This window comes from Petaurus breviceps, unplaced genomic scaffold (assembly GCF_028583685.1).
Source record: "Petaurus breviceps papuanus isolate PSGF00001 unplaced genomic scaffold, PetGlider_PUasm1.0 140, whole genome shotgun sequence".
Taxonomy (NCBI): domain Eukaryota; kingdom Metazoa; phylum Chordata; class Mammalia; order Diprotodontia; family Petauridae; genus Petaurus; species Petaurus breviceps.
Window position 1 is genome coordinate 38485316 of NW_027185698.1, and position 14162 is coordinate 38499477.

At 39.9% G+C, this 14162-nt stretch overlaps 1 protein-coding gene across 15 annotated transcripts in view; it reads right to left on the minus strand.

The window, feature by feature from the left end:
* The window catches only part of ABLIM2 (actin binding LIM protein family member 2), a 237617-nt gene that overhangs the window by 57216 nt on the left and 166239 nt on the right, over window positions 1-14162 (minus strand). For 6 of the 15 annotated variants that reach the window (XM_069070562.1, XM_069070474.1, XM_069070466.1 and 3 more), the window contains 2 exons: window positions 2383-2484; window positions 849-902 (listed from right to left, as the gene is read on the minus strand). The exons of 4 other annotated variants lie outside the window; for them this stretch is intronic. In XM_069070562.1, coding sequence (XP_068926663.1) covers window positions 849-902; window positions 2383-2484 — 156 coding nt within the window. The remainder of the gene's footprint in view (window positions 1-848; window positions 903-2382; window positions 2485-14162) is intronic. 5 more of the 15 variants (XM_069070492.1, XM_069070484.1, XM_069070523.1 and 2 more) reach the window with 2 other exon arrangements.

Consider the following 14162-nt stretch of genomic DNA (forward strand, 5'->3'; position numbering starts at 1 on the left):
GGTGTTGAACTCGACTATAAATGACTTGGTTGCATATTAGTTTAGAAAATCATAAATTAATATTATCTATGTTATATTATACTCTCATTTATCTTGTTAAACATGTTATTTTTTAATACATATATGTATATTTTAAAATTTTTAAAAATTATATTTTATAATATCAATTATATTTTTATCTGATTCAGGCTTCACTGGGGAATTGTGTGGTTGTGAGTCTGACACCTTTGGCCTAAAGCACTGTGAGGCTAAGTGACTTGCCCAGGGTCCCACCAGAAACCCTTTAAAAATGGAGCATGTGCCACAGTTTCTGATCAGGACTTTCTCAGATCATGGACCTTGCTTAGCTTGAAATCTAAAAGCACCTTCACATCTATAGAATCTTGACTTAAGATCATTAATGTTCAGAGGTTTTGTAGAGTAGCTATTCATATTCTGACTTTCTTTTCCTGCAGTTTCTGAAAACATGACTTTTTAGATCCTAGCAGTGACTTTATATATATTCACATTTAGATTATTTATGCCTCAAAATCACAGGATTTAAAGCTGGCTAAGGTGTCACCTTAGAAAGCATCCCATTCATTTTATAAATATGACAGTCAGAGAAGGGAAGGGATTTGCCCAAGGCTAAATAATTTTTTAAGAGGCAGAGCCATGATTTGAACCCTGGCCTTCTGACTCCAAATCCAGTACTCTTGCCTCGAAACCATAGCTGTCTCTGTCGAGCTGAAATGCTAATTCATCAGAACAAGAGATTGTATTCAGCTGTAAATAAGAATATAGAAGACATGCAGAAAATAGCAGCATCAACAATGAAAACCTGACAGGAAGAAGAAAGCAGACTCTACCATTCTGTTTGTAGATGGGGGGTTTCCTATAGATGTTATCTTTTACTCCAGAGTCTGAGGAAGAGGAAAGAAAAAAGAGGAAAGAACAAAAGAGTGAGCAAGCAATTGAAACAATTTCCACTCTATTTCTTAAAGCAAAACAAAACAAAAAAGCTTCATTCCTCACACAGTTTGGAATCACCATAATGGCCTCCTACCCATTGAGTAATTTAGAAAAAAAAGATCCTTATGTAGAGAAAATTAACCAGAACATTTATTGCTGAGTCAAGTCATGTCTGTATCATTGAATGTTCCCAGTTTTAAGGTGGCAATAATGGGAGTTGTGAAGTTGAGACGTATTAAATATTTTAAGACTTATCGAGCACAGAGATTTGATGTCGTAATCCAGCCAGCACCCACATTTCTACTCCTAGTTTGTCTGTAATTATAATTCTCTTGTACTTTACATTGTATAAAATGTTTTCCTACAACTCTACATAAAGAGATAGTTCAAATATCATCACCCCCATTTTCTAGGTGGGGAAACTAAGGGTCAGGGGAGAAGTGATCTGCCCAAAGTCCCATAGTTAATAAGAGGTAGAGCTGGGGTTTGGATTCAGATCTTTAGAACTCTCTCCACTACATACGTAACTGCCTCATTTACTATCATGGAAAATAAATAACACTTTAGGATTAAGACTTTAAAAAGCACAACTATGCGGATAAGGGTGAATTCTTCATGCCCTCCCCCCATCTATTTGATCCTGTAGTACTGCTGGCCCATATGGCAGAGCTGGAGGAGGCACATAGTAGGCATGCTGGCCCTTGGCCAGTTTGCTATCCCAGAAGTTGGAGGGCACAGAAAGAACACTCTACCACCATAAAGAGGGTCAGGTCTCCAGGAAAAATAGTACCATCAGATAGTACCGTGAGATCCCTGCTGAAGAGCTGCATATGTAAGGTTTAGACCAGATATGAGGGGGAAATCCTTCCTGGGCGACAAGGGGCCATGGATCTAATGAGCAATTCATGAGAAGGAGGAAATCAGAAGCCAGAGCAGATCAGAAACTGGAGTTTCTCAGTAATGCTAAATTTTAAGGGAAAGATAGGGGAGTTGGGGAGCCAGGAACAGAACATAGGTGTCAAGCTATGAGAATTTTCCTAAAATGAGGAGACCCATGGTCTTCAGGGTGTTGGTGAAATGATGGTGTATTGTTTTTTTTTTTTAATTAATTGAGGCCTTGCCTTTGATAGTGGCAGTGCGTATTCTCTGCCCCCTCCTTTCATCCGAAGTGTATACCATGCTCCCTCCTCGTATGACTCTGCGATGCCCGTGGGACACAGGAGGAATCCCTTCTCCCTTGACCTCTTCTCCCTCCCCCTCAGGAGGTTAGTAGCAAGAAAAATTATCCAAAGTGAGAGAAGAGGTTTTGGTCTTCATTCTGCCACTCACACAGGAAAGTCAATCCCCCCAAACCCCCAGCAAGATAGGAGAGAACAAACCGACCACATGGACAGGGCAGCAGGAGATCGAAGCCGAGCCCTGAATGCCTACCTGGCACATGGAAATGTCTAGGAGCCTGCTGATAGGTAGAAGGTGAAGGTTTGCTGTCTGAATACATGGATAAACTGGGAGTACTCCGGCCACTTTCACTGCCTCCAAAGGGAAGAGCAAAGAAAGCAGATAAAAGGAGAAAAAAAATGGAAAAGCAGAGTATTTCAAGCACAGAAAGCTTACTTATAATAGGCCTGATCTCCTATCCATGATGCTGGCCAAACTCTGTAAATTTAGCATTTGTCCAAAGTTCGAGACCAGGCCCAATTGACTTGCTAATCCAACATTTCAATAAGATTTGGATGTAGGAAACCCAGGAACTGTGTCCTATAACTACACATTCAAGTTAAGATATGGCCCCATTGGCAAACTGCAAAACAGTAGGCTGGTGACTACTTAGATTGTTGGATGGCTTAGCAGGGAAGCTTAGCAGATAGACCTGATTGTCCCCTCAGGACTTTGGCCCACTTAGCAGACATCCCTGTTGGGTTTGCTTTCAATGTACATTTCCCAGATCCAGGAAATGCATTACATGAATTTCTGAGATTCAATAAAAATCATTAGAACTATTCTCTGTCCTATTTCATCCAAACACAACAGTTTGTGACTTCTCTTAGAGAATCCACAAAAGAATAGCTTCAGAATTTGAAATGGCAATCAGGCCCAAAATTGGAGATCAACTGAAGACCTCAATGGAAAGGATCTCCTGCATTCCCAAGCTAAATTTTATTTGGTATATTGAAGAAAAAACATCCTCCAACCCTACTTAATTTCCCCCATTTTCTTTTTAATGCCATAAAGTTGGATTACCAAGTCAAAAATTAATAATGCCATAGCCAATTGGGCAAAAAAGCACCCAGGTAAGGAACAATGTGCCAAATGGATCAATTTACCAGATGTTTATTGTTTGTTGTTGTTGTTTTTTAGCTAAATAGGAGCAAAGTCTAATTTGTTTCTCATCCAATTATCCTCAAAAAAATCCTCTATGGCATTATAGCACAGCTTGGCAAATTAAAAGTACAGCTCTTATTTGGAAAGGGATTTGGGAGAAGGAAGGAAAATGGGGACCGAGAAACATCAAATTGAACCGTAGCAGTTCAAAGCAACTTGAAGCTCCACATGACACTGTTATCCCACAAAGCCTCTGAGAGAACCATTTTAGTGAGGATGGAATGTAGAACTGATGACAGTTAATGGTGAAGCTTTTTGCAAGGATGGGACTCAGGCTACAGCATGAACTAACAGCCCCAGGGGAGTGCACTGCCAGCTGATGGGAGGGGTGACAGGGACCCTTGATTTAATGATGACCATGCCCACAGAAAGAGGTGCAAAAACACAGTTGGGAAGAGTGGTAGTTGGCTGATTCTGATTCTCTTCTGCCTGAGAGGGAGTGGGACTGACCTACTTTACTGATTATGCATGGGAGTTTTCTCAAGGAACTTTATCATTCAATTCCATTTCCTGAAGAGCATTTATTTGATTTCTTCCTCCAAGATGGAGATACCTGAACTTTCACAACCAACCCTTTCAAATCCCCGAGTATTCCTAGCTGTTAAAGTTCTAATCAGGCCCCCTTGGGCCCAATAAACACAACTGGAAGGCTATCACATAAAAAGTTTTGGGGTTTTTTTTTGGTTTGGTTTTGGTCTGGGTCTGTGATTTCATTGGAATAGGCATTTCCTGTTGAAGAAATTCCCTTTGCCAATGCAGATTGTTACCTGGATTTACAATTTAAAAGTCTTGGTATTGCCTGAGGACCCAGGGAGGTAAAATAACTCATCACATAGTAGGTATGTGTCACATTGAGGTGGGACCTTAACACAAGTCTTACTGACTTCAAGACCAGATCTCTACCCACTATGCTAGCTTAGAGAGTCCCCACCTGAAATGCTCTGGCCCTTCCTATCTGCTTATATAAAATCTTATTTCCCTCCAAATTGATCTTCCACATCCAGAGAAAATCCAAATCAAGTTTTATATGATTATTTTCTGAGTCTTGATCTATAACAAAGAACAAGGTAAAAAGGCGAGAAATAATAACAGAAACATTTTTACTGAGATCAGAGATAGGTGGAAAATGTTCAATGAACATATCAAAGCTAGGTCTGGAAGCAGAGTCACATTCTTAGTAAGTCTTATTCTGTCAAAGAGGAAATGTATTCAGCTCTTTTATATATCTTGAATAGACTATTCCTTAACTATTATCCCTCAGGGACTTTTTACCTGTGAAATTCATGCAATTCATGTATGTGATCCTCCTTGCATCTCTATTCCTGTTATCTGCTGATCTCCAGGTCACCCTCAGAACTTTCTCAGTGACAGTAGAATAGAAGCTCCTTAAAGGTAGGGACTACTTAAATTTTTTGTAGATACTTATTAATTGATTGACTTCAGAACCTGGATTGGATTTCCTCTATACCCTACCCGATGTCATCAGTTCTTTAATTTCTTTACATCTTACGATTTCCTCTACTCTCTTGCTCTATCTACTTCAGTTACTTCTCAGTAAGGACCATGCATTATACCATCTTTTGTAATGGTGCCAAATCTGAAACTCTGCCCTCTCGACATAGACTCCTACCTACCCCTCTTCCTTTTAAATCATGCTAAATCTACTCTTTAATCTTGCCAGAATATCCAGTTCTTTGGACACCACTTTTTCCTGAATTTATATAACCAATACCCCACCTTCATTTGGTGGGGTAGGGATTGCTGACTGGTTACTTAAAGGTTTCTTTAGTTATTACCTTAAAACTCCTCATCCTCCTGACTTTCCACCATCCCCAATCTAAACATCCACATCTCTGGATAAATTCCTCTGTTGGTTCCGCATTCCTATTACAGACTGCCAAGTGAATGAATTAAATCATGAAATTTCATTGACTTCAATATCTACCTTTTTTTGTTACACAAACTTAGCTAAGTCATCAATGTTTCAGGATAATCCTCGTATCCTACCCCCATCAACTATTTATATCATTTCCCACAGCATACTGCAAACCTCATCTTTTTTTTTCCTTCCTAAACAATGAACCCACCTCCAGGTCCCAAAAGGAGAATCAAAATGGTATAATGGGAAAGGGAAATTAATTTAGACTCAGAGGGCCTCAGTTTGCTTCCCAATTCTCTGACAACTATCTGTGTGGTAAGCCACTTAACTTTTATGAGCCTCATTTTCATCATCTGTAACATTGGACTAGATGACCTCTTTTCAAGCTCTAGATGCTATGGGCTCTGCAGATAACTCTGTTCCCTACTTCACTGAGAATACTGAAGCCGTTAATGAACATGGACTAAAAAAAACGTAGAAAAGATAGAAGCAAGGACAGGAGAGAGAAGAGAGATACAAAGGAGTCGCACTATTCCGTAAGAAGATGGTCTGAACACTAGAGCTCACTGGCAGCAATGACAATAAGAGACTAGGTTAGTTATACTGAGGCCAAGGGGAAGATTAAATAAAGACTTGAATGGCTGCTAGGAGTGGAGAAGAGGGAAGGTAGAAATATACAACTTTGTGCTTTATTTCCTACTAAGGAGAATGATTCTTGGATTGGGAATGGCAGGACCAACTTGATGCATAGGGAGTTGTAATCAAAGCAAATTGAGTAGCTGGCTACCCTCAATGTGGGCCATCAAGTCACCAGGCCCAGGGACACTTTTCCAAACACTGAAAAAAACAAATAATAGATGTCTCATTACTGAGTTTCATTTTTTTTTAATCAAGGAAAATGGAAAATATTCTATAGGACTAGACATGAACAAATATTGGGTCTTTTTTTTAAAGAAGGAAAGCAATATATTCCTCAAACTACAGGTTAGTGAGGTTGATTTTGATTGTTAACAAAATTCTAAAACTTTATTAAGGGGATGGCTTGTAAATATATAGAAAGGGAAGTAGTGTTTACTAAAAGCTGTATGAGCTCATCAAGAATATTTTTATGCTAAAAGAATTTCATTTCTTTTGTTGCCTTATTAGATCAGAGATATGCCATAAATATATCTTACTTAAATTTCAGCAAGGAATCTGACAACTATCCCTGTTGGTAAGATGAATATATGAGTTCTACATGAGAGTATATTCAAAACTAGTAGAATTACTTGACCTAATAGTGATGATTAATTGATCAGTTTCATCCCAGAAGAAAATCTGTGTTAGAGTGTCTCAGGAATTAGTTCTTTATACTGTTCTGTTTAAGTAAAAAAAAAATTAATGAGTTGTTTATTATTTTTATTGATGACTTGGTTGAAGACCTAGCTAGCATCCTTATCAAATGTGTAGATGACAAATACATAATTTGGAGGAATATACTGGATGATCAACTATGAATCCAAAAAGATCCTGAAAAGTTAGAAAAGTGGAAAAAATCTAATAAAGTCAAGGTGGCAACTAGGTGGTGCAGTGAATAGAGCACTGGCCCTGAAGTCAGGAAGACCTGAGTTCTAAACTGGCCTCAGACACTTGATGCTTACCAGCTGTGTGGTCTTGGGCAAGTCACTTAACCCCAATGGCCTTGCTTTTCCACTTCTAAAAAAACCCAAACCCAACAACAACAAAAAATTTGATAAAGTCAAGAGGAACAAGAATAAAGTTCTATATGAACACAGTAAAAATTTAGTATGGGGAGCTACAACTAGGCAAGAATTCATGGAAAAAAGAACTAAATATTTAGATTGAAAACCAGTATGAGTTAACAGGAATTACAGTAGAGTCAAAATACCTAATATAATCTTAGGTAACATGAATAAAAATGTCATAAACACAATGGGAGAGCCCACAGACCATACTGAAAGTGTTCAGTTCTGGGTAGGACACTTTTGTGTCCTACAAAACACATGGAAAATAGGAAACAGAATGTAGAAGGAGCTGCAAAATAAGCCCCATGAGGATCAAAAGGAGAAACCGAGCATCTTTGCCCTGGAGGGAACACTTTGTTTTCAAGAACTCAGTTATCATGTGCAAAAGCAATTACATGCATTTTTTTTTCTACCTGGCTTGAAAGGACAGAATGTAGGAACAATGAGTAGAAGTTGTAGAGAAGTGGATTTAGGTTTAATGTAGAGAAAAACTCATAAGAATTAGAGCTACCAAAAGTGGAATAGATTGCCTTGGAACATAGTGGGTTTCTTCTCATTGGAAGTCTTTGAGGAAAGCTGGATCATCCTTTGCTGTGCATGTTACAGAGGTTACTTTTTTTTTGGTAAAGTATATGTTGGACTAGATGGCCACTGAGGTCCCTACCACATAGGACATTCAGTGATTCTGTGGCATTGCCAAGATCACAAGTTATGAAATATCAGCCCTGGGATTCCAACCTTGGACCATTAAGTTCAAATTTAGCCCCAGCTATTATACTACATAGACTCTCACCAGTAATAAAAGTAGAACATGAAAATAGTGCCTTAGAGTTTATAAAGTCCTTTGTTCACAACAATCTTTAAGCTAGGTAGTACAAGCATTACTATCTCCATTTCTAGATGAAGTAATGGAGACTCAGAGAGGTAAGTGACTTGTCTAAGGTCACTTAGCTAGGGAGTGTCAGAAGTAGGACTTAGAACTTGGCCAAACATGGTTTTTTGACTTCATGCCCATTGTTCTTGCTACTTCATCTTGCAAATGATTTGCCTTTCCCCATCTGCAGAAGTTCAGAGAGTTTTCAATTTATATTTTGGAACTTTCTGAAGAGGTCACAGGGTCAGGGCAAATTCAGAGGAGGTCTGAGACCACAGGAGAATTACTAGTCTACAAGGCAGTAAACATGGGGCTTGGTCTTTGCTTTGCCTCTATAGTGCCATACCACCTTTGGCTAAATCATGCCAGCTCTCTGGGACTCAGTCTCCTTATCTATCAAATTGAGGGAACCTCTTTCCTAGCTGTTTCATGGGGATCTTGCTAAGAGCAAATGAGACTGTGGATGGCTTCTGTGTATTTTATTTAGTTTTTAGTGGTAATTCTGTTTTGACTCATCAGTCACTTTCCAGCAAAAAAAACCTCTCCAACATGAGACCTTTCCACTGAAAAATAAACCAGTTAAGCAACACTATTTAATGTGATGACTAATTCACTGTGAGAAGCTTACCTAACTCTCTACGGCTTCTATTTATGTAGCATGGTAAAGTGGAGAAGTTGTCCCACTCATCTTAATTTTATGGGAGTTGGGTAGTACAAGGATTATGAACCCAATATTTATAAAGGAAGGAAAGTTCAGAGGGGGCTAGTGATTTATTCAGGGTCACACAGGAAGTAAGGCTTGGAACTGGGACTTGAACTCAAATCTTCTGACCAGTGTCTTAGCAGTGAAAGGGTTATTATTTTCCTTTGAAGATGATCCATTTGGAAAGGAAATAATGGAGAGTTACCAAGTGAAAAGAGTTTCGTCAGGAACCTTTTATTCATAAAGAAGGACAAATTTGCTAGGCAACTCACATGTTCCAAAACCTTTATGAACTCAGAACATTAAAACTGGAAGCAAAAGAGACACCATTTAGTTCAGCCCCCTTACTGTACAGATGAGGAAACTGAAGCATAGAGAGGTAAATAATAATTATTATAATTATACATTTATATAGTGCTTTAAGATTTACAAAACACTTTATTCATAATCCTGTGAAATAGGTAACACAGGCATTGCATTAATATCACTATTTTATAGATGAGGAAATTGAGTCACCAGTTAAGTGACTTACCCAGGGTTACAAAGCTAGCAAACATCAGAGCTGGATCCCCAACTTGGGACTGAATCCAAGTTCAATGCTGCAGGAGGAAGATTAGTTTCACTAATTTCTTCAAAATACAGAATTCAGTCAAATGATTGGAAGTTATAGGGAGCCAGATTGCTGCTGGAAATTTTTTTAAAAAATAGATTAACAGCCCGTCTGCCAATTAACCACTGTCTAATACTGAGGTTTCCACAAAATATCCCTCCAACAAGAAGTGTTTGAAGAAGTGTTGGGAATGTTGAGGAGGGTTAAACAAGGTATCTAACCTTTGAAGTTCCTACTAACTTTTGAGATTCTATGACTTCATGTTGCTATGAGTAAGAACGACTGCTAGACAAATTTGAAAAAGTCAATTAAAGAAGATGTTTAGCATAATGCAGTCTTAGTCAAATACTCCTCAGGACTAAGAAGGGTGTAGCTTGGCATCAAGTCTCTCAGTAGCATCGCTAGCATTAACACTGGACCTGGAAAGGCCAGAAGAAATATGTGGAGCCTAGCATATACACGTCAAGAAATTGTGCCTTTGGAGAGGCTCCAGTTACCTGGACATTAAGGTGAAAGAAGGGCTGCTAGCTTCCCCTGAGGATTTTTATATTAGGAACTAGTGCCTTTGGGAAAGTGTGGTCAACCGTATAGCTGGGGTTGCCCTCTGGGGCTCAGGGAAAGGGTTGAATTTTCTGTCCCCTGTCCCTGGTTTTGTGCATTTTGTGTCTATCTTTCTTTGATGTGCTATCCTATGGGAAAGCACCTGGGCAAGCACTGTCTTGTTTCTGCATCCCCCTTCCCTGAGGAAGAATGAGAACTGTGGCTATGCTTGGAAATATGCCATCCTTCCTGAAAATCAATGATGGTATTCTGTACAGGTGACACTATGGGGATCAGGCCATTCAGACAGCCCAAGGTATATTTCTGACATGGTAATTATTCTGAGACTTTATCCTCCTGTACCTGACCCCAGGTAGGTCCCCAGGAGGTGGTTGGTTGAGGGCATCAGCTTTAACAACGAATATTTGTATTGCATTTTATCAATGTCAATGGATTCAAATTTAGAGCATCTATTTTATATCACCAAAACACAGACCTCATCAGAACAATCTGGGGTGTGGGTGGGGAGGGAGCTGGAACAGTTCACTCTATTGCTTTTCAAGCTCCAGGGGTGTTAACCACACACTTAGACAGGCCATGTATTAAGCTGTTAAGTTAGCCAGAGGGGACCCTTTGTGTAACTGACGGTTGGCCAAACACCAATGGCAAATTGTGATGGCTGCATGGGAGAGTGGCAGGTAGCAGGGCATATTTGTCAAGTACGGTACAATTAAGTTAAGAAGACCTGCTGGGCCAATCAACCACAAGTCAAGAGCACTCGTCTCCTGCAGCCCAACATGCAAAACCTTTCACAAACAAAATCTTAGCAAGGAACGAAGACCACGGATGCCAAGGTGATGGTATCACTCAGTAGTGCCCAGGTGTGCCAGGAGCAGAGTGATATGCCACATAAGCTTCTCAAGGGCAGGGCCTGGGTCTCACTGATCTTTGTGCCTTCTATGTTGCCAAGCAGCATGCCCTGGGGGAAGTCAAGATTCATTGAACCTTAGGAAGATAGTATCAAGACCTCACTAAATGTTATTCTTGAATAAACTGAGCTGGCTGACTTCTTGAAACTTAAATGGAAGAGGGGGAAAAAACAACTTCAGGAGCACTGAACTTGGAGCCAGGAAGACCTGGGTTCGAATCCTCTCTCAGGCACTTACTAGCTGTGAAGCCCTGGGGAAGTCACCTGACCCCTCTAAGTCTCAGTTTCCTCATCTGTAATAATAGCTAACTCACAGCTGTGTAGATCATATAGGGCAATAGATGTCATGCCTTTTGCAAGTACTGGAAAGGACCTTAGAGGACTATTGTGTCCAACTTTCTCATTTGACAGATTAGAAAACTGAGATGTGGACCAGTTAGGTGGTGCAGTAAATAGAGTACTGGCCTTGGAGTCAGGAGGACCTGCATTCAAATCCAGCCTCAGACACTTAACACTTATTAGCTGTGTGACCTTGGGCAAGTCACTTAACCCCACTTGCCCTGCCTTCCCCCCTCTAAAAAGACAAAAAAAAAGAAAGAAAACTGAGACTCACTGAGGTAGCAACTTGCCTAAGGTCATGTAGCTGACATGTAACAGAACTGGAAATAGAAGCTGGTGGACCCTCTGACCAAACCTAGGCACTCGAATGTCTTTGGCATGGGCTGATTCCTCCTCTGCTGAGGACTTATTTGCTTCACCACTTCACGGTTTTCTGGTTTCCTTAGATCCAGGGATCCTTCCACCAACACCAGGCATGACTATCCCACACCTTGACCTTTATTAGCTCCTGGGACTGCAAAGAATCCTTTGTCAGTTGAGCCCACCCAGGAAGCCCTCAAGGGTGGAACCTGTCTCATTTCTATATCCCTAGAGGCTGACATAGTGCCTGATACACAGTGGGGAGTTAATAAATGCTGAAATGAAATGAAATGGTTGTGAACTTGCATTTTGCTATAGGATGGTCTTTGAGCAACTGATACCCACAGTCCATCTGGCAGGGCCAACAGACACCAGAGTTAACTCTGGGGGGACTTGTATATGTTCAACAGTAGATAAACATTTATTGTGTCTACTATGTTCTAGGTGCTGGGGATACAAACACAAATAAAAACAAAGACCATGCCTGCCTTCAAGGAATTTATTCTCTAAAGGGGGAAGACACACAAAAGGAACCTGAAAAACTAGTGGTGAGAGGAAAAAAGTTACTGGGTGTGGGGATGTAATGGAGTTCTAGGAAAGTCCCAAAACCATGCAGCCTAGAGGAAATGGGGAGAAAAACAGTGCTGAGCCTGCCTCCTTAAATAAAGGTCCTAGGCCAGCTAGGTAGCACAGTGAATAGAGCACTGCCCTACAGTCAGGAGGACCTGAGTTCAAATATGACCTCAGACACTTAACACTTACTGGCTGTGTGACCTTGGGCAAATTGCTTAACCTCAATTGCCCTGCCTTCTCCCCTCCAAAACGACCAAAAAAAATGAAGCTTAAAGGCCCTAGAACCCCTGGCCCTGCCTTCCAGGCCTTGGGTCCATTCAGAAGCCTACTGATGAGAGGGGATACAGCTTCTGAGGAGGAGGTCTGAACAAGTTTTGACTTTGAAAAATTCAGACTTGGGAAGAACTTCTATGCTGAGAATTCCTTCAGGGATGCCTGCCCACTCTTCTATGAATAGGTGATATGAGTGCTTTAAGTATAAAGAATAGAGCCGTAGCCAACGTTTAAAAGAAAAGAAAATGGACAGACACTAATTGACAAGGCACCTCAGAACCTCTGCCGTGGTTTTTCTGTCCAGTTTATGCTATTTTCAGCAAAACCAACAAACCCTTCTCCTCAAGAGACTATGTATGATCATTATGCATCTGGAAATCAATCAATCAACAAGCAGTTATTATATCCTACTATGTGCCAGGCACTGTGTTAGGGGTTGGGGAAACAAAGGCCAAAATGAAACAGTCCTTGCCCTCAAGTAGCTTACATTCTATTGGGGAGAGAATATGCAAATATCTATACATACATATATTCAGGATGTCCCCAAAATCTGGACACATAGGAAATCTCATTAACTATGCATATTTTCAAGAAATGAAATGAATGAAATTTTCAACAACATTTTATTTAATTAGCATAAATTTTAGCCATGGCAATTTCATATGGAATAAAAGGTTTCATTAGCATTGGGGACTATTTTCCATATTAATGAGATTAATTTAATTTAATTAATTAATGAGATTTCCTATGTGTCTCCTATGTCTTCCGATGAAATCTCATTTATGCTAATTAAATAAATTGTTGTTGAAAATTTCCTTCATTTCTTGAAGATATGTATAGTTAATGTGATTTTCTATATGTCCAGACTGTATGGACACTGTGTGTGTGTCTGTGTGTATACATGTGTAATACACAATAAATACAAGGGAATTCTGAAGAAGAGGTCACTAGCAGCTGACAAGTGACTGAAGTCAGCAGAGACAACATGGTGGGGACTGCAATTTGTATGCCACCTTCTGAATAATTTCCAGGGATGCTTCCAACTAATTAGGGCTGTGAAAGCGAAAATAGTCTGAGCTATGGGCCAACTGACCAAGCACTTCCACTTAAGATTGCAGGTAGAAAGGATATTTAGGGAAGGGAGGGGAAATGGATATGATATATAATTGATCGTCTGACCATATTAGCATTTCCATTCCAGGTCAGCAGTTAGGGAGGGTATGTAGAAGAGGTAGCCAGAGGGAATAGAGCTGGTGCTGGTTCAGGCCCACCCATACCTGCTGGCAAATAAAGAACAAGTTCAGAGAGAAGCCAGGCAGAGGTCAGATGAGTGCATTTCAGGGACATTTCTGTCTTGATTTAGATGGTGAGGATGGGAGAAGAAAAGAAGCTAAAAAGTTGGCATTTTAAGAACATGAACTAAATATGTTAGATCCTTGTCTTTAAACTGACAGATAAACTTTGTGCTCTGATTCCCTCTGAAAACATTCTTATTTTTTCTTTTAAAGTTGTATTTCTCAAGATCCTGTCTATCGGCTATCAGTGTCTGTGTCAATCCATATCCATCTGATATAGCTGGAAAATGTAAAGACATTACTTAAGTCTAATGAAAATATGCGTTCTCTTTTATTCTAAGTGTCCTAGCCTCATTTTTTGGTCTTAATGTTGAGTAATTAGAAGTGGAAGGGAAAAAAATATATAAAAAGTAAACTTCAGATGAGGTTGTGGATATGGCCAGGAAGCAATGCCCTAGAGAATTTCCCTCTTATGTAGAGATCTATGACCCTCCTAGTGACCTTAGGAAGGGCATTAGGAGAGTTGTAGCATTTTAGCCAAAAGTTCATCTGTCCATCTGTCCATCCATCCTTCCATCCATCCATCCATCCATCCATCCATCCATCCATCCATCCATCCATCTATCCATTTATCTACTTATTTATGTTTAATATTTATTTTTAATAATTTTGACTTCCAAATTCTCTACCTCTCTCCAACTTCTCCCCTA